The sequence below is a fragment of the Anguilla rostrata genome, chromosome 14 (assembly GCF_018555375.3).
Source record: "Anguilla rostrata isolate EN2019 chromosome 14, ASM1855537v3, whole genome shotgun sequence".
Lineage (NCBI taxonomy): Eukaryota > Metazoa > Chordata > Actinopteri > Anguilliformes > Anguillidae > Anguilla > Anguilla rostrata.
The window spans coordinates 1300898-1321222 of NC_057946.1; the positions used below are offsets into that span (position 1 = coordinate 1300898).

Here is a 20325-nt window from a genome sequence, read left to right on the forward strand (position 1 = left end):
GTGTGATGAAGATTATGTAGAAGATGATGATGATGATGTTTAAGATGATGATAATGATGAATATTATGATGAGGATGATGATGATGAGGAATATGATGATAAAGATGGTCATGATGATGATGAGTATGATTATGATGGTGGTGATGATGGTGATGATGATGATGAGGAGGAGGATGCTGATGATGATGATTAAGATGATGAAGATAATGATGAATATGACAATGATGATGATGATGATGGTGATGATAATGAGGAATGAGATGATGACGGTGATGGTTCCTGTGCAGGACGGATGGATATTGCTTCACCATGGTGGAGGAGGAAGAGGGCGGGGTCCCCATGCTAACGTCCGGCTGCCTGGGGCTGGTTGGCTTTGAGTTCCAGTGCAGGGTGAGTGTGGACTGGGGGGAACGGTTACCATGGGGACCGGTGACCGCGCCCTAAAGTCGGCCCTACCTCTGTCAGGCGAGACGTGTGTGACAGGGTGCGTAACACGCGTGTCCGTGTGCTCTCTCTGACTCAGAACACGGGAAACTCACGCCAGAGGAGGACGCTGGAGTGCTGCACGGACCAGGACTTCTGCAACCGCGACCTGCACCCTACCCTGCCCCCGCTAAAGACCAGTAAGATGCACTTTCAGCCCGGGAAGCGTGGTGGAGAAGCGTTTAATGTGTGCCCTGCTAACCTAACAGGGTTCATTAAGATGGCAGAATTTTCTGGCTTGATTCCAGAGATCCCCATTTGGATTTACGGAAATGATGATGATGATGATGATGATAATACTTTATTGTCAGATCAAGTCTGAAATTTTTCTTGCATCACATAATGTTGTGATGAGAATGTTTGCCTGATTTTGTTAGTATATATTTAATGTTCTAATGTTTGGATACAAAGTGCATGCAAAGCTTCTGACAACAGCTTGTCATAGTTATTATTTATTTAGTCATGGGAAAACATAAATGGATAAGGGGCTGGGTTTCAAATATACTTTAAATATGGTCCCAATTAAACTATTTAAATTACGGATTCGTTTCACATTGCTGACATTCTTTCTCGAATGACTCTCCTCAAATTCTTTTCTACCTTGAATAATGAAACCAAGGAACATTCCAAGGCTGTTCCTACAATGTTCCTTTGTGACATTGAAGGAGCATCCCAGAACCTGGACAAGTGTTTGTGCTGGGAACATTTCCCAAAACGTTCCTAATGTTATGGGAATGTTCTGTGAGCTAAAGCTGCTTGCCTGGATACCTGAAATAAATCACAATGACACAGAACCACACACACACACACACAAACACACACACAGACACACACAAGGACACACACAGGCCACAATTTCCTGTCTTAAGAGCACCAACCACACAACATCCAACACGTCCAAAACAGGCACACACAACTCTGCTTCAAAACACACACATACACAAACACACACACACACACACACAAACACACACACAGACACACACACTCTCTCACACACACACACACTCACACGCACACAGAAACACGCACAGACACACTCACACACTCACAGCAGTATTGCTCGGTCCTCTGCCCCGATTGGTGGGGTGGCTCGTCCTGCTCTCGTGGCTGATGGGTGCTGACAGGTTAAAGTGTTGCTAACCGCACGCTCGGGGCTGAGTGGAGGGGGCTGCTCTCTGTGGCAGCCGCACGCTCTGTGCTGAGTGGAGGGGGTCGCTCTCTGCGGCAGCGCTGTGGATAAACAGGTGCAGTGGACCCGCGGGTCCTGCTTGTTCTCTCACTCTCTAATAAAAAGGACAGGGGCTCCCCCGGGACAGCTTGGGTTCCAGCATCAGCCCGCGCTGGAAATAACTGCCAACCTGCCACTCTGGGCTCATACCTCACACACACACACGTACACACGCCTGTGTGTGTGTGTGTGTGTGTGAGTGTGTGTGTGTGTGTGTGTGTGAGGTGCCGTGGCAGTGGGAGGAATGCTATCACTGTCATACTCAGTTTAGGTTACATAACCTCAGGGAGACAAATGAAATGTTAGAAAGGCCGCTTGTGCCTGTCCCACGCAGTGCTCTGTGTGTGCTGAGAATGACTGAGACTGAGACTGTACTGTGTGTGCTGGGAATGACTGAGACTGTGCAGCAGTGCTCTGTGTGTGCTGAGAATGACTGAGACTGTGCAGCAGTGCTCTGTGTGTGCTGAGAATGACTGAGACTGTGCTGTGTGTGCTGAGAATGACTGAGACTGTGACTGTACCGTGTGTGCTGAGAATGACTGAGACTGTGACTGTACTGTGTGTGCTGAGAATGACTGAGACTGTGACAGTACTGTGTGTGCTGAGAATGACTGAGACTGTGCAGCAGTGCTCTGTGTGTGCTGAGAATGACTAAGACTGAGACTGTACTGTGTGTGCTGAGAATGACTGAGACTATGCAGCAATGCTCTGTGTGTGCTGAGATGATGGACGTGCGTGTGCTCTGTGGCTGAGATGACTGAGACGTCTGTGTGTGCTGAATGCTGGACTGTGACGACTGTGGTGCTGAGAATGACTGAGACTGTACCGTGTGTGCTGAGAATGACTGAGACTGTGACTGTACTGTGTGTGCTGAGAATGACTGAGACTGTGACAGTACTGTGTGTGCTGAGAATGACTGAGACTGTGACTGTACTGTGTGTGCTGAGAATGACTGAGACTGTGACTGTACCGTGTGTGCTGAGAATGACTGAGACTGTGACTGTACTGTGTGTGCTGAGAATGACTGAGACTGTGACTGTACTGTGTGTGCTGAGAATGACTGAGACTGTGACTGTACTGTGTGTGCTGAGAATGACTGAGACAGTGACTGTACTATGCAGTGGTGTTTGTACTCTCTGGTGATTGGTGGGATTGTGGGATAGCGGCGGGGTGGCCTGGGCTTCAGGTCCGAGATCAGGGGCGGGGTTTTGGTGGCCCCGTCAGAGGGGAGGCCTACTGCTGAGAGAGCGACAGTAAGGCTAGAATCCCGCGGAAAGCTGAGGCATTTCCTCAACCAAAACATGACCCCCCCCAACCCACACCCAGGAAGGGTGCGATCGATCCAGGCTCCGATTGCACCTCTTATTCACCGCTCATGCTGCTGATTTGGGGGGGGTTTGATAAAATGTGGTCTTCTGGACAGATTTTAGCCACTGGTAGGATGTAGAAAGGAAGTGTTCATGGTTAAGATACGAGTTTAGGGAGGAGTCGAAATCCTGATACCATTTCCCTTTATGTCTCTATCTCTCTCATCTCCCTCTTTCCCTGTCTCTCTCTACATATATCTCCTCTCTCTCTGTCTCTCTCTCTGTCTTTCTCTCTCCCTCTCTCTCCCTCTCTCCCAGGTTATGTGGACAGCAGTATCCATCACGTGGCTCTGTTTGTCTCTGCCTCTGTGTGCAGTGTGGTCCTCACCCTCATCATCGTCTTCTGTTACTTCAGGTGAGCACCCCCTCATCCCCTCTGTCTTTCTCTCTCACTCTTTCTCTTCTCATTTTCCCTTCTCCCTTTTTTCTCAATTTGGAACACCCTCTTGCATTGACCTTTTTCTCTGATATCAACCCTTTACAATATGAGATAACAAGTATGTGATTAGAATGTTCTTAACTGAACATTCTAATGCTGATGTCACAATCACTGCTGTTGACTGAAAGCAGTGGAGTTCTAGAACACTGACTTAGAACTTCGGGAAAAAAAACATTCCAAAAAACCTACTCTTCAAAGGAAGACTCAGGGGAGTGCAGGAAAGCATGGGGCCCGTCCACAAATCAGAGTAGTAACTTAACAGGATGAGCCATCCACCAGCCCTCTGTCCAACTCGTTTGCTGTTTTTTTAAATTATTATTACAGTTCATGGCAGTGTTTTTTTTATTCCAAGGTTCTGCTTTACACTGTGATTTCCATGGCAGAAGTGAATTGAAATTGATGGGTGGTTTGAAGGTTGTTGTCACGTCTCTGTGGTAGATACAAACGGCAGGAGTCGCGACCCCACTACAGCATTGGGCTGGAGCACGAGGAGACATACATCCCCTCCGGGGAATCTTTGAAGGACCTGATCGAGCAGTCACAGAGCTCTGGCAGTGGCTCGGGGCTCCCCCTGCTGGTGAGAGATCTGTACTCCAGCTGACCACCTGCTTGCTCAGATCTTATCTTTCCACATGAGACTTACACGTTTAACCTGTTGGGAAGTTTTTAAAAATATTATACAGATTCGCATGCCTATGAGTCTGTAGTCAAATGAGTAGAGAATAATGTTGTATTTGTAGGAACTGCAGGTATATATGTTTGCGAAACTCCCTTGACTGTGTGTGACACAGCTGTGGCTTGTTCCCAGGTGCAGCGCACCATCGCCAAGCAGATCCAGATGGTGAAGCAGATCGGGAAGGGGCGGTACGGCGAGGTGTGGATGGGGAAGTGGCGCGGGGAGAGGGTCGCCGTCAAGGTGTTCTTCACCACCGAGGAGGCCAGCTGGTTCAGAGAGACGGAGATCTACCAGACCGTGCTGATGAGGCACGAGAACATCCTGGGTATGGACACGTGTGCACACACACACACATGCACACACACAGACGCACACACACACACACACACAGACGCACACACACACACACACACACACACACACACACACACACACGCACACGCACACTCTCTGTCACACACACACACACACGAACACACACACATATATAGACGTACGAGTGCATGTATAACAGTGTGGGGCACAGAAACAGCTGAGAGAACACTGTTTGATGCAGGGTGACCAGGCAAGAGAGTATAGTGTGTGTGTGTGTGTGTGTGAGAGAGACAGAAGGACAGTGAGAAAGTGAGTATGTGTAAATAAATGAGTATATGTGTGAGTATGTGTGCGAGTGTACGTCTTAGTGTATGTTTGTAGCACACACGGTTTCTCACCTGTTCCTCTGCCTCTCTCTCAGGCTTCATAGCGGCGGACATCAAAGGCACGGGCTCCTGGACGCAGCTCTACCTGATCACCGACTACCACGAGAGCGGCTCGCTGTACGACTACCTCAAGTCCACCACGCTGGACACCAAGGCCATGCTGCGGCTGGCCTACTCGTCCGTGTCCGGCCTGTGCCACCTGCACACGGAGATCTTCGGCACGCAGGGCAAGCCCGCCATCGCCCACCGCGACCTCAAGAGCAAGAACATCCTGGTGAAGAAGAACGGCACCTGCTGCATCGCAGACCTGGGGCTGGCCGTCAAGTTCATCAGGTCAGAGAGCAGGAACGACGGCATTTATAATGCGATACATCCTCTGTTTAACCAGGGAAGGCCCTTTGAGAACATGGAGAAATGCCAGAGAGAGGACAGGGGTAAAGCTCCAGAAGCCGTTGGTTGGGTTAAGGGCCTTGCTCAAGAGCCCAATGGCAGTTATTTTCTTTCATGTAGGTACCCTCCAACTCTCCAGGGACACATTAGCACCCCTGTATGCCCACCAGGGACTCGAACCAGCAACCTCTTGCCTCTTGAACATCTGCCACTAGGCTACCCTGCCTAGACTAATTAGTATTTCTATTCATTGTATTATTATATTATTATTATTTTGGGATTATTGTAGTATTATTTTATGCAATTTCTGTAATTTCTGTTTCTTTTTGTTTTATAAATAATGATGTCTTCTTTTTTTTTCTATTTCATATGCTTTGGTAATTCATATTGTTTTGTGTTCCTAATGCAAATTAAAATATGAATTAAGAAATTATCAAATTGAAGCTGAGTCTGGTTTTCGCTCTCGCCCCTCCCCCCGTCACAGCGACACGAACGAGGTGGACATCCCGCCGAACACGCGCGTGGGGACCAAGCGCTACATGCCCCCCGAGGTCCTGGACGAGAGCCTGAACCGCAGCCACTTCCAGTCCTACATCATGGCCGACATGTACAGCTTCGGCCTCATCCTGTGGGAGATGGCCCGCCGATGCGTCTCGGGAGGTACGCCTGCCCCCTCTCTCCTCCCTCCTTCCCTCTTTCTTCCATTTCTACCTGCTCTTTCTTTGTCAACATTATGATCAGCTACGTAAATGGGTGATGTGGGAACTTCCAAGTGGAATGACTGTGTCACATTGTGCTTAATTATTCACAAAAAAACTCTGTTTTAAGTGAAGTGTTTGCTTTTGCCAAAAGCCTCTAAAGACAGGAAATGAAATTGATCAGCCCTAATGCTGATATCAGCCTGCTCTCCTCCAGGGTGTATCAGCACCAAGTCTTTGATAACTGCTACAGCCCTGTATATGTCTACTGTCCTTCAGACAACATGTACTCACCACTGGGCAGATTGTTTAAGATTAAAACCATCAACGAGAGTTCCATTAATGAGAGTTCCGTTAACGAGAGTTCCATTAACGAGAGTTCTGTTAATGAGAGTTCCATTAACGAGAGTTCCATGAACAAGAGTTCTGTTAATGAGAGTTCCATTAACGAGAGTTCTGTTAATGAGAGTTCCATTAACGAGAGTTCCACTAACGAGAGTTCTGATGATGAGCCTGAGCTGAGGGGAGCAGTGAGGCGCAGGTGTGTACTGACCCAGGGAAATGACTGTGCCACCCTGCAGGTATCGTGGAGGAGTACCAGCTGCCGTACCACGACCTGGTGCCCACGGACCCGTCCTACGAGGACATGAGGGAGGTGGTGTGCATCAAGAGGCTGCGGCCATCTTTCCCCAACCGCTGGACCAGCGACGAGGTACAGGAGCCCTACGCAGCACCGGGACGCCCCGCTTTAGAACACTGAGCACCGAGACGCCCCGCTTTAGAACACTGAGCACCGGGACGCCCCGCTTTAGAACACTGAGCACCGAGACGCCCCGCTTTAGAACACTGAGCACAGGGACGCCCCGCTTTAGAACACTGAGCACAGGGACGCCCCGCTTTAGAACACTGAGCACCGAGACGCCCCGCTTTAGAACACTGAGCACCGGGACGCCCCGCTTTAGAACACTGACCCCCGGACGCCCCGCTTTAGAACACTGAGCACCGGGACCCCCGCTTTAGAACACTGAGCACCGGGACGCCCCGCTTTAGAACACTGAGCACCGGGACGCCCCGCTTTAGAACACTGAGCACCGGGACGCCCCGCTTTAGAACACTGAGCACCGGGACGCCCCGCTTTAGAACACTGAGCACCGGGACGCCCCGCTTTAGAACACTGAGCACCGGGACACCCCGCTTTAGAACACTGAGCACCGGGACGCCCCGCTTTAGAACACTGAGCACCAGAACACCCCGCTTTAGAACACTGAGCACCGGGACGCCCCGCTTCAGAACACTGAGCACCGGAACGCCCCGCTTTAGAACACTGAGCACCGGGACACCTCGCTTTAGAACACTGAGCACCGGGACGCCCCGCTTTAGAACACTGAGCACCGGGACGCCCCGCTTTAGAACACTGAGCACCGGGACGCCCCGCTTTAGAACACTGAGCACCGGGACGCCCCGCTTTAGAACACTGAGCACCAGAACACCCCTCTGTAGAACGTTGGGTACTTGACCCCAGTCCCTCGTCACTGCTGTACTATTTATCCATTTTCTTAAAATTCTTATTCCTGGGCTCTGTCCAAGTCAGCACACTTGCCTCCTATTGAGTATACAAGTTGTGCACAGCTTGTATACAGCTTGTATACTCAATAGTAGGCAAGTGTTTTCCCGTTCAGGTTAGCTATAAATAGGAAACTATTTTCTGATTTACTACTGTGCAGAAATACAGCAAGCCATGCGTTGCTTAGTTAAAGAAACCAACTTATTTTTCATATCTTTTTTCTTTTTTATAAGGCAATAAAATACATCAGATATACAAAATCACTGAGACCAGGTGTTAGTACTCTCTTTTATCAATCCACAATCCTCTGTAGTTAGTTTGTGGTTTAAAACTATTAATTTCGATGAGGTCCCGGGAATAAATAGAAGTGAATTAGGAACTGGGCGCCCAAGAGGGCACTTGTAACTCATTATTATTACTCATGTTATGCCACAGTGAAATATCCCTTTAAGGGAGGTGTTTCAGTCATTAATAAGGCTGCCAAATATCAATTCCAACATGCAGCCAACGAGGCCAAAGCTTAATACAGGAACAAAATGGAGAACAAATCAAGCGTTAATGACAGTTGAGGAGTCTGGCGAAGCCTTCAGTGAATCCCGGGCGGAATGAATTCTATCGCAGGTTTATACCAGTTTCACAGGTATCCACGGTAACTTGCCTCAAGGTCCACAGACTGCCGTTGCAATTACAGCTGTAATAATGAAGGCCCTTGAATCGCTCATCACCAGTCTGAAGTGCCCATTGATCCAGACCAGTTTGCCTATGGCAGATAGGCTCCGTATTGCACTGCGGTACTAAGTGAACATGTTTAGAGTATTGTTGTACTAAGTAGCTCTGTGTAGATTACCATGATACTGAGTGTCTCTGTATACTGTACTGTGGTACTAAATGGGTCTGTGTAGTGTACTGCGGTACTGAGTGGCTCTGTGTTGTTTCCTGTGGTCCTGAGTGGCTCTGTGTAGTGTACTGTGGTACTAAGTGGCTCTGTGTTGTTTCCTGTGGTCCTGAGTGGCTCTGTGTAAATTACTGTGGTCCTGAGTGGCTCTGTGTAAATTACTGTGGCATTAAGTGGCTCTGTCTAGTGTGCTGTGGTATTGAGTGGCTCTGTTTAGTGTCCTGTGGTACCGTGCGTCTTTATGTAGTGTACTGTGGTACTGAGTGGCTCTGTGTAGTGTCCTGTGATACTGAGTGGCTCTGTCTGGTATACTGTGGTACTAAGTGGCTCTGTGTTGTTTCCTGTGGTCCTGAGTGGCTCTGTGTAAATTACTGTGGTACTAAGTGGCTCTGTGTAGTATACTGTGGTGCTGAGTGGCTCTGTGCAGTGTCCTGTGGCATTAAGTGGCTCTGTCTAGTGTGCTGTGGTACTGAGTGGCTCTGTCTGGTGTACTGTGGTACTAAGTGGCTCTCCGTAGTGTACTGTAGTACTGACTGGTCCCTCCTCTCCCTGCAGTGTACTGTGGTCCTGAGTGGCTCTGTGTAAATTACTGTGGTACTAAGTGGCTCTGTGTAGTATACTGTGGTGCTGAGTGGCTCTGTGCAGTGTCCTGTGGCATTAAGTGGCTCTGTCTAGTGTGCTGTGGTACTGAGTGGCTCTGTCTGGTGTACTGTGGTACTAAGTGGCTCTCCGTAGTGTACTGTAGTACTGACTGGTCCCTCCTCTCCCTGCAGTGTACTGTAGTACTGAGTGGCTCTGCGTATTGTACTGTAGTACTGACTGGCCCCTCCTCTCCCTGCAGTGCCTGAGGCTGATGGGGAAGCTGATGTCAGAGTGCTGGGCGCACAGCCCCGCCTCCCGCCTGACCGCGCTGCGGGTGAAGAAGACGCTGGCCAAGATGTCCGAGTCCCAGGACATCAAGCTGTGAGGAAGGGGGAGGAGTCAGCGCCAGCAGCGGCTGACACGCACACGCACGGGTCACCTCACAGGCCCTGCCCCCGGCAGGAGGGGGGCAGGAGGGGGGGCCGGAGAGCGCCCTGTTGGGCCGTTGCAATAGGTCCAGGAGGGAGGGGGAGAGGGAGGGGCCTCATTGTTGCCTTGGGAACATATCGGGAAATACCCAGATCAATGGTAACGCCTCACCTGTTCCCACAGCAGGATCTCTGTTACGCAGCTGCAGATGGACGCACAGCAGACAGGGGGCGCTATTGCTTTGCTTTCTGTGAAAGCTTCAGGGTCCGGAGGAGGAGGTTGGCAGGCAGGGAGTGGGGGGCGGGTCTCGATAGCGCCCCCCACAGTACTACCCCCCCTTCCTCCTGGAACGTCACAGCAGGAGTGAATATTTCCTGACGATCCAAAACCGTAACACAGGATAACTTATTTCTTTTTTTTTTTTTTTTCTTTTTTTGCCATTCGTTCTTTAGCTCCTTTGACCCTGGATTTTTAACGGTTGCCTAGGAGACGGAGCAAGGTGTGCTTCCACCTCTCGTCCGTGCACAGGCAGCACATCTCCTGAGACTCGGAAAATTGTTTCTGTCCCCTGTAGGGGACACGAGTTCCCTGGTCTCAAGAACCATACGCTCTGCTGTGCTGAAGCCAACAACACTCCAAGGGATATTCAATACACATAAAATAATATTTTTGAAATTATTTTCACTCCAGCATGTTTTTGTCTTCCGAGACACTTGCATTGTGTCAAAAACATTTTTAATTCTTGAACTTTTCTGTTCCTCCGGGCTCTGGAGGGTATCGGCTCAGTGTAATGTAGCCTGTGACTCTGTGCTGAGACTGTGCCCAGTCTGCGCTGTACCATGCTCATAATTTACACGGCCGTCAAACTTGGAACACATGCTGCCTACGTACTGTCACGCTACATTTTCCTGAGTGAAGTTATCGTACGCTGCAGTGTTATGATAAATTTTAGCATTGAAGAAAACAAATCTGTGTAAAAATAATGCACTAAAGCGGTTGAATGCCTGACAGTTGTTTCTGTTGTTTTTTAAAATGGAGGAGCAGGCAGGCTAACTGTCTCATTTCCCAGCTTAAAGCTAATCCACATTGCTACTGTTGTGCTTGATCTTCAGGGCTGCGTCATTAACTATGTCTGTTACAAGAGTGTATTCAAATCCTGATGTTAATTCATCGGTTTGGTTCTATCCTATTGTGTAAGCTCAGTAGAAGGAGTCTATTCTGTTTGATTTTTGTTTAACCCTTTAAGGTGTGAGATCAAAAATATGCGATTAGAATGTTCTTAACTGAACCTTCTAGTGCTGGTGTAACAATCGCTACTGGTAACTGAAGGCAGTGGAGTTCTAGAACACTGACGTAGAATTTAAAGATAAAAACTTTGATCTTCAGAGGGTTTTGCACTACATGCCCTTTGATCTCGTTCTCGTAGACCTCGTCCGTCGCTTGATTCGTGCATCTTATTCAGTGCTCTGGTTGCAGTTGATTGCAAATATAAAGAAACACGATTCCTTATTTGTCAAATAAATAATACAGATAAATTATATTGGTAATTAAGGACTTGAAATGGAAAAAGTGTTTTTTTTTTCTCTCTGTTGATAAATTATGTAGAGAATAAATAGCTCCCTGCTCTTCGGTCAGGGGCTGTGTTTAATTTAACCTGTACAAAGCTATAAATGAGAGTGAATTAATATGCTATAAATAATATTTCAGATTTAACACTCCCCTAATAAAGTGATTTGTCTCCTGGCTCCTGCTTAGTCTGTGTGTTTACTGGGTTTTAGCAGGGGCGCTAGTCAGAGTGGTCTCTGCTGGGGTGAAGGATGACCTCTGGACCGTCTGAACTGGGTCTGCACTGGCGGCCATGTCTAACAGCAGCTCATTGATGGACTAACACACGCCAGGCCAGTGACATCCACATCCATTATCATGAAATGTTTTCACAGTATTGCTTTGGGTCGACCGCTGATTAGATTGCTTTGAGTTAGCTTCAAGCTACAGGTAGCATCAGGTCGCTGCCCAAGTATAAAAATGGGCCTGGCCCGGATTCGGACAAAATAAAAGAAAGACTTATTTCTGCAAACACATTTTTAAATGGTCATTTCACCATTGTTAAACATTTCCCAATCCTCTGAATTTAAAAAAATGTAATAAAAAATAAAAAAAATTGACTTTTTGGTCTTATTTCTTATTTCTCTGTTGTTCTGCAGAAACATTTTTCATAATTTCATCAAATTCCTCAAAAGACCATTTCTATGCATTTATTTCACTATGCATATTACATTAACATTATTTCCAATCCACCTGAAATTTAATTTTTATTTTTTTAATTTACATAGTTTCGCTTTTTGGAGATAAGGCTAAAGTCTGCTTCGTAAATTCCTCAGAAATAAGTATACACAACTGATTAGAATGTCAAAGTTGTAATTACATCTGGAAGCTGTCACTGGAAATTTGAACAATCCCAAAAAATTTTTTTGAAATGATTTAAATCTAAAAAATCATTAACAAACCTGTGTTTGTTAAAATTGATTAAAAACAAAGGTAAATATCAGGATTACAATAATACAAATGAAAAATAATGTTTCAGGTCTTTTAAAAAGATTTTTTCCCTGAAAAAATATTAATATATTGCTAATTTCTTAATGCCCATAGGTACCATGCTAAGGAGAAATATTTGACTTATTCAAAATCATAACAAACCTGTGTCCTAACCGTTCTTCAAGCTGCTGAACACAGCCGTCAACTTGCCTTTCCCATCAGACTTACGGTTTTCCTAACCCTAACCCTAGTTTGGGCCCTTAACCCTAATTGAAGCCATTGGTAGATTGGAAAACTTCAGAAAACCCATTTAAAACTGATGAATAAACAAGGTAAATATCAGGATTACAATAATACAAATGCAAAATAATGTTTCAGGTCTTTTAAAAAGATTTTTTCCAAGAAAAAATATTAATATATTGCTAATTTCTTAATGCCCATAGGTACCCATGCTAGAGTAGAAAATATTTGACTTATTCAAAATCAATAACAAACCTGTGTCCTAACCGTTCTTCAAGCTGCTGAACACAGCCGTCAACTTGCCTTTCCCATCAGACTTACGGTTTTCCTAACCCTAACCCTAGTTTGGGCCCTTAACCCTAATTGAAGCCATTGGTAGATTGGAAATCTTCAGAAAACCAATTTAAAATTGATTAAAAACCAAGGTAAATATCAGGATTACAATAATACAAATGAAAAATAATGTTTCAGGTCTTTTAAAAAGATTTTTTCCCTGAAAAAATATTAATATATTGCTAATTTCTTAATGCCCATAGGTACCCATGCTAGAGTAGAAAATATTTGACTTATTCAAAATCAATAACAAACCTGTGTCCTAACCGTTCTTCAAGCTGCTGAACACAGCCGTCAACTTGCCTTTCCCATCAGACTTACGGTTTTCCTAACCCTAACCCTAGTTTGGGCCCTTAACCCTAATTGAAGCCATTGGTAGATTGGAAAACTTCAGAAAACCCATTTAAAACTGATGAATAAACAAGGTAAATATCAGGATTACAATAATACAAATGCAAAATAATGTTTCAGGTCTTTTAAAAAGATTTTTTCCATGAAAAAATATGAATATATTGCTAATTTCTTAATGCCCATAGGTACCCATGCTAGAGTAGAAAATATTTGACTTATTAAAAATCAATCACAAACCTGTCTCCTAACCGTTCTTCAAGCTGCTGAACACAGCCGTCAACTTGCCTTTCCCATCAGACTTACGGTTTTCCTAACCCTAACCCTAGTTTGGGCCCTTAACCCTAATTGAAGCCATTGGTAGATTGGAAACGATCAGAAAACCATTTAAAACTGATGAATAAACAAGGTAAATATCAGGATTACAATAATACAAATGCAAAATAATGTTTCAGGTCTTTTAAAAAGATTTTTTCCAAGAAAAAATATTAATATATTGCTAATTTCTTAATGCCCATAGGTACCCATGCTAGAGTAGAAAATATTTGACTTATTCAAAATCAATAACAAACCTGTGTCCTAACCGTTCTTCAAGCTGCTGAACACAGCCGTCAACTTGCCTTTCCCATCAGACTTACGGTTTTCCTAACCCTAACCCTAGTTTGGGCCCTTAACCCTATTGAAGCCATTGGTAGATTGGAAATCATCAGAAAACCAATTTAAATTGATTAAAAACCAAGGTAAATATCAGGATTACAATAATACAAATGCAAAATAATGTTTCAGGTCTTTTAAAAAGATTTTTTCCATGAAAAAATATTAATATATTGCTAATTTCTTAATGCCCATAGGTACCCATGCTAGAGTAGAAAATATTTGACTTATTCAAAATCAATAACAAACCTGTGTCCTAACCGTTCTTCAAGCTGCTGAACACAGCCGTCAACTTGCCTTTCCCATCAGACTTACGGTTTTCCTAACCCTAACCCTAGTTTGGGCCCTTAACCCTAATTGAAGCCATTGGTAGATTGGAAACGATCAGAAAACCATTTAAAATGATTAAAAACCAAGGTAAATATCAGGATTACAATAATACAAATGCAAAATAATGTTTCAGGTCTTTTAAAAAGATTTTTTCCAAGAAAAAATATTAATATATTGCTAATTTCTTAATGGTACCCATGCTAGAGTAGAAAATATTTGACTTATTCAAAATCAATAACAAACCTGTGTCCTAACCATTCTTCAAGCTGCTGAACACAGCCGTCAACTTGCCTTTCCCATCAGACTTACGGTTTTCCTAACCCTAACCCTAGTTTGGGCCCTTAACCCTAATTGAAGCCATTGGTAGATTGGAAACGATCAGAAAACCAATTTAAAATTGATGAATAAACAAGGTAAATATCAGGATTACAATAAAACAAATGCAAAATAATGTTTCAGGTCTTTTAAAAAGATTTTTTCCAAGAAAAAATATTAATATATTGCTAATTTCTTAATGCCCATAGGTACCCATGCTAGAGTAGAAAATATTTGACTTATTCAAAATCAATAACAAACCTGTGTCCTAACCGTTCTTCAAGCTGCTGAACACAGCCGTCAACTTGCCTTTCCCATCAGACTTACAGTTTTCCTAACCCTAACCCTAGTTTGGGCCCTTAACCCTAATTGAAGCCATTGGTAGATTGGAAAACTTCAGAAAACCCATTTAAAACGGATGAATAAACAAGGTAAATATCAGGATTACCATAATACAAATGAAAAATAATGTTTCAGGTCTTTTAAAAAGATTTTTTCCATGAAAAAATATGAATATATTGCTAATTTCTTAATGCCCATTGGTACCCATGCTAGAGTAGAAAATATTTGACTTATTCAAAATCAATAACAAACCTGTGTCCTAACCGTTCTTCAAGCTGCTGAACACAGCCGTCAACTTGCCTTTCCCATCAGACTTACGGTTTTCCTAACCCTAACCCTAGTTTGGGCCCTTAACCCTAATTGAAGCCATTGGTAGATTGGAAACGATCAGAAAACCATTTAAAACTGATGAATAAACAAGGTAAATATCAGGATTACAATAATACAAATGAAAAATAATGTTTCAGGTCTTTTAAAAAGATTTTTTCCATGAAAAAATATGAATATATTGCTAATTTCTTAATGCCCATAGGTACCCATGCTAGAGTAGAAAATATTTGACTTATTAAAAATCAATAACAAACCTGTGTCCTAACCGTTCTTCAAGCTGCTGAACACAGCCGTCAACTTGCCTTTCCCATCAGACTTACGGTTTTCCTAACCCTAACCCTAGTTTGGGCCCTTAACCCTAATTGAAGCCATTGGTAGATTGGAAACGATCAGAAAACCAATTTAAAATTGATGAATAAACAAGGTAAATATCAGGATTACAATAATACAAATGCAAAATAATGTTTCAGGTCTTTTAAAAAGATTTTTTCCCTGAAAAAATATTAATATATTGCTAATTTCTTAATGCCCATAGGTACCCATGCTAGAGGAGAAAATATTTGACTTATTCAAAATCAATAACAAACCTGTGTCCTAACCGTTCTTCAAGCTGCTGAACACAGCCGTCAACTTGCCTTTCCCATCAGACTTACGGTTTTCCTAACCCTAACCCTAGTTTGGGCCCTTAACCCTAATTGAAGCCATTGGTAGATTGGAAAACTTCAGAAAACCCATTTAAAACTGATGAATAAACAAGGTAAATATCAGGATTACAATAATACAAATGAAAAATAATGTTTCAGGTCTTTTAAAAAGATTTTTTCCATGAAAAAATATTAATATATTGCTAATTTATTAATGCCCATAGGTACCCATGCTAGAGTAGAAAATATTTGACTTATTCAAAATCAATAACAAACCTGTGTCCTAACCGTTCTTCAAGCTGCTGAACACAGCCGTCAACTTGCCTTTCCCATCAGACTTACGGTTTTCCTAACCCTAACCCTAGTTTGGGCCCTTAACCCTAATTGAAGCTATTGGTAGCTTGGAAAACTTCAGAAAACCCATTTAAAATTGATTAATAAACAAGTTAAATATCAAGAATAACAATACAAATGCAAAATAATATGTTTCAGGTCTTTTAAAAAGATTTTTATTTCTTGAATAAATATGAATATATTGCACATGTCTTTAATGCCCATAGGCAGCCAAGCTACTGTAGAAAATATTTTGCTCGTTCAAAATCATTAACAAGCCTGTGTCCTAACCATTCTTCAAGCTGCTGAACACAGCTGTGAACTTGCCTTCACCCTCAGACTTACCGTTTTCCTAACCCTAACCCTAGTTTGGGCCCTTAACCCTAATTGAAGCCATTGGTAGCTTGCAAAACTTCAGAAAACCCATTTAAAATTGCTGAACACAGCTGTGAACTTGCTTTTACCCTCAGACTTACCGTTTTCCTAACCCTAACCCTAACCCAAACCCTAGTTTAAGCCCATAATTCTAATTGAAGCCATAGGTACTTTTGAATACCATTGATTTCTCATTTAAATTAGACACAAAAATCTATACCTTATCAGTTTTGGAGCCTGTAAACATGAATTTCCATAAGGGGCAAATATACATGATATCTAGCACACCCTTGTGCACACACTCACAAACACACACACACTCGCACACACAAACACACACACACACACACACACACACACACAATCTCACAAACTCAAACACACACCCATTACTGTATGTGTTCACATACGCACACACACACTGAAGTACAGCATAACGTACACACTGCACACACAGGTACATGCACACGCACACATGACTGAGACCTACACCAGCCATATTCAGATATTCAGGCAAAACAACCACATGATCAATGTTGCTTATAAATATAATTTATTACTTGTTTAAAAATTCTTTCTTACACTTTGTACAGAAATTTGAAGAAATCCGAGCATTTGCAGGACACGTCCCAAAGTGCAAGTGCTGAGCACATCTTCACTTTAGTGCCAAAAGTACTGATCCAAATACACCTGAACGGCCACTTCACCACTTCAAGCATTTCCACAAAAGAACACCGTGTTTGTAATGGATGCCCGAGTTTGCATAGACAGCTTTTTTTTTTAATCTGACAGCTTTTGCGAGAGAACAAAGACTAGAGACTGCCTACTGCCGTTGTATAAACTGAGGACAAGCTCAGACTGGAAACCTCTGTACATAATACATGTATCATACACACCTCATTGACCAAAAATATCTGTGTCGGTTTATCACATTTCATTGTCCTCGTCTCCCCCTGTTGGTGTAGAATGGAACAGTCCAGTTGAGGTCAGCAGGCACACTCTGCTCACACTAGACATTAACAGAAGAGGCGGGGCCACCTGTCTCCCCAGGTAACCATGGCGATGCAGATCTAGAGGGAGACGGGTCCCCCAACTTTGGGACAACATCAACCCCGCCACCCCCGGCGGGGGCAATATTACTGTGTTGTATTGGGTGGTAGAATTAGTGTCCCTCCCCCAGAAAATAAAAAAGAAATAAAAATCAGAAAGGAAATTCCCTGTTTGCTGTCATTCCCCGACTGCCCACCCCCCAAAGTATAAATGAGATCAACGCCCTCACACAGTACCACATAGAGGCAAAACATGAATCAAATAACACACAATAATTAGCTATCCGAGCTCTTTACCTAGGAGGCCTTGAGTGAAATCACCATAGATATGAATTCACAGCCACTGTGAAGGGTTTTTGTGTTGGTTTTTTTTTTTTTGTACATCAATAGATGCAATCACCAAATAACCTGCAAGAAAAGCAATCCTGAGAATGCAAATATCTAACAAAGAATTACCCCCCCCCCCAAACAGTGAAACTTGACGATGTCTCCCCCTTGTAGCCTGACACTCAATTAGAAAGAAAAATCAATACCAGCCTTTTAGTTTAAGCGTTTGTTCCTTCACTTATTTTGTGAAAGAATATTTCACAAAAATCCAAACACAAAGTGGCTTAGAGGTAAGACACACTGGTGTTTCTCTTATCAAGATGGCTGTACTTATCGACAAGAAAGCTGACACACTTCCAATTATTATTATTTATTTTTTTTTTTTTTGAAAAGTTCCACCGGTGGGATAGAACTTTGGTTTGTAATCATATATGGCGTTACAATCTGCAGTTTGCCATACATATTTGGATTTTGACATTTCCTGTTTTCAAAAATACTGCTGGTTTTGGAACTACACTAGTATAAATAATCATTTGCAGATGTGTTTTATTATCTTAAATTATATGATTTCTAATACAATTAAGAGAACTGAGACACGGAGAGGGGGTGGGGTAGGGGGTGATTAATTAAATAGTAATAGTGACAGTCTTCACCTTTGATAAACCAATCAGATCATAACGTGAGTCAGTCATTGTCTTAGGCCAGTCCCTTTAGGTCTGCTGATTGCACTGCCATGGAGAGAAAGGTTTACACTATAAAAGATAAAAGTGTGAGTGGTTTAAAATTCTGAAAGGCATATTTAGGCAGAACAGGTATTCTTTTTTTTACCTGTGCACTGCAGTGTGCAGAAGTACCTGTTCCCTCGGTGCACAACAGCTTACCTAAACACCTGAGCCCGGACACACCTGCACACCCCTGTAAACACTGCTGGCGAAGGTTAACTTAACGAAGCACCAGGTGTTCAGATGAGCTGCTGCTGCAGGCTGATATTACATCATCATGACTTAACACCGGATTTTTCCTCCTTTCATCAAAACACATTTAAACTTCAGCATTTAAAAAAATAATAAAAAACTTAACAAAATAATACCACAAATCACAAATTTACAGACATCACAATGTTCTTTTATGCATATTTACAGGTTTGCACCGTTGGCTTTGTACCTCTAAAAAGAGGGGTTGCACGTGTTTTTCTCTATGCCCACAAGATGGCACTGTGGAGAAAGGAAATGGCTAAACAAAAATAAAAAAAATATGACATACATGTGGGCAAGATATAGTGTTGCACAAAAATATAAAAGAAATAAAAAACCCTCCTGTATGAACTCTCCTGCGTGCGGTCTCCTGCACACAGATCCATGTATAGATCTCCTTCTGTAATTAGGAGAGCACTTGAACATGTCGATACTGCAAAAAACGATACAAGCATGATAAATGATTTTTGGAGCAGGCAGGTGGGAATGAAGGAGCAGGTGAGAAATGTTTTGATTGGTTGATCCGTAACTCAACTGCACGCATCACAATAGCCCGCACTGCTGACCACTGAGCAACCCGCAACCCGTCTGGAGCGCGATGACATCATCCACATACATGGACAGCAGAATAAAGCGTTTCCTAGGAAACTGTATCAACAGGAAAACTGCACCAAGGAGCCTATAGCCATGGCTAACAAGAAACCTCTGGTGTAAGTTTATGCTTCCATCATGTATAAATTATATTTATTTCCGTTTTTTTGCTATTTTTCGTCTTTCGTTGCGTTTCCATAGAAATGAAAAGCAGAATTTTCATTTTTTCTCTTTCAGGAAAGGATGAGCAGGCTCAGCCCACGCAAGCTTTTCTCTCTTAGACCCGTTTGCGTCGTCTGAGGACCTGATCCACGCTGATCGCTCGCACGCCGCCCATCGTACGTCGGTCCGTTTTCCCTCCGTCGATCGGTCGGCTGTTTCTCAGCATCAGTGGTCCGTTGCCATGGGAACGAAGGTGTCCTGGCGACCCATCTCCTCCAGCACGGCGGCCAGGTGGGCCAGGCCTCCGTCCGGAAAGTGCTGCGCCTCCCACAGGTCCAGGATCACCCCCGTCGGGCTGGACTTCGTAGCGAAGTAGTTCAGGTACCTAGCAACAAGAACAGAGAGGATCATGGGAGTAGTTGTTTTGACCCTTCCCTTGGAGTTTACTAATTCTACAACAAACCAATATCTACCATCCTCAGACCAGCTGGGCTGGGAGTTTACTAATTCTGTAACACACATCAATCACATCGATCACATCAATCACATCGATCACATCGATCACATCGATCACATCGATCACATCAGTCACATTTATGACCAAGAGAAAACCAGGGAAGAGCTGCACACAAATCCTGCAGAAGGACAGTTAGTGCCGTTGCGACACAGCGCTGAGACAGAGACACACTGTGAGAAACACATGAAACTGTGAAACAGGACACCGAGCGGGAAAATCCCACCGACAACAAAGCATCTCAAGCAACCAGAAAAGACACCGAAGGGTTTAAGTCGTCATTAAATAACTTTTTAAAAAGTATTATTCTGGATGACATGCGGTATCCCACTGGTATAATAAAATATTAATTTATTCATCTGTTATTCATGTACAAATCTAGCAGCCTTCTGTTGGCGTTCAGATCACAGCTCCTGTCACTGTTCGTGTTCACAGACCTGCTCTTTTCTGTTTTAAGACATGATTTGCTTCAGG

General features: G+C 43.7%; 2 protein-coding genes across 5 annotated transcripts in view; one reads left to right on the top strand and one right to left on the bottom strand.

Annotated features, from left to right (window-relative positions):
• Positions 1–11198, top strand: part of LOC135240221 (bone morphogenetic protein receptor type-1B) — a 70664-nt gene extending 59466 nt beyond the window's left edge. For all 4 annotated transcript variants that reach the window (XM_064309617.1, XM_064309616.1, XM_064309619.1 and 1 more), the window contains 9 exons: positions 288–390; positions 524–623; positions 3340–3436; positions 3959–4097; positions 4329–4521; positions 4933–5230; positions 5772–5947; positions 6567–6697; positions 9286–11198. In XM_064309617.1, the coding sequence (XP_064165687.1) occupies positions 288–390; positions 524–623; positions 3340–3436; positions 3959–4097; positions 4329–4521; positions 4933–5230; positions 5772–5947; positions 6567–6697; positions 9286–9411 (1363 nt within the window). In that variant the 3' untranslated portion in view covers positions 9412–11198. The remainder of the gene's footprint in view (positions 1–287; positions 391–523; positions 624–3339; positions 3437–3958; positions 4098–4328; positions 4522–4932; positions 5231–5771; positions 5948–6566; positions 6698–9285) is intronic.
• Positions 11199–16770: 5572 nt separating this feature from the next.
• LOC135239000 (netrin receptor UNC5C-like) overlaps positions 16771–20325 on the bottom strand; it is a 184074-nt gene continuing 180519 nt past the window's right edge. Inside the window, 1 exon segment of the mRNA XM_064307276.1 lies at positions 16771–19722. Coding sequence (XP_064163346.1) covers positions 19563–19722 — 160 coding nt within the window. The 3' untranslated portion in view covers positions 16771–19562.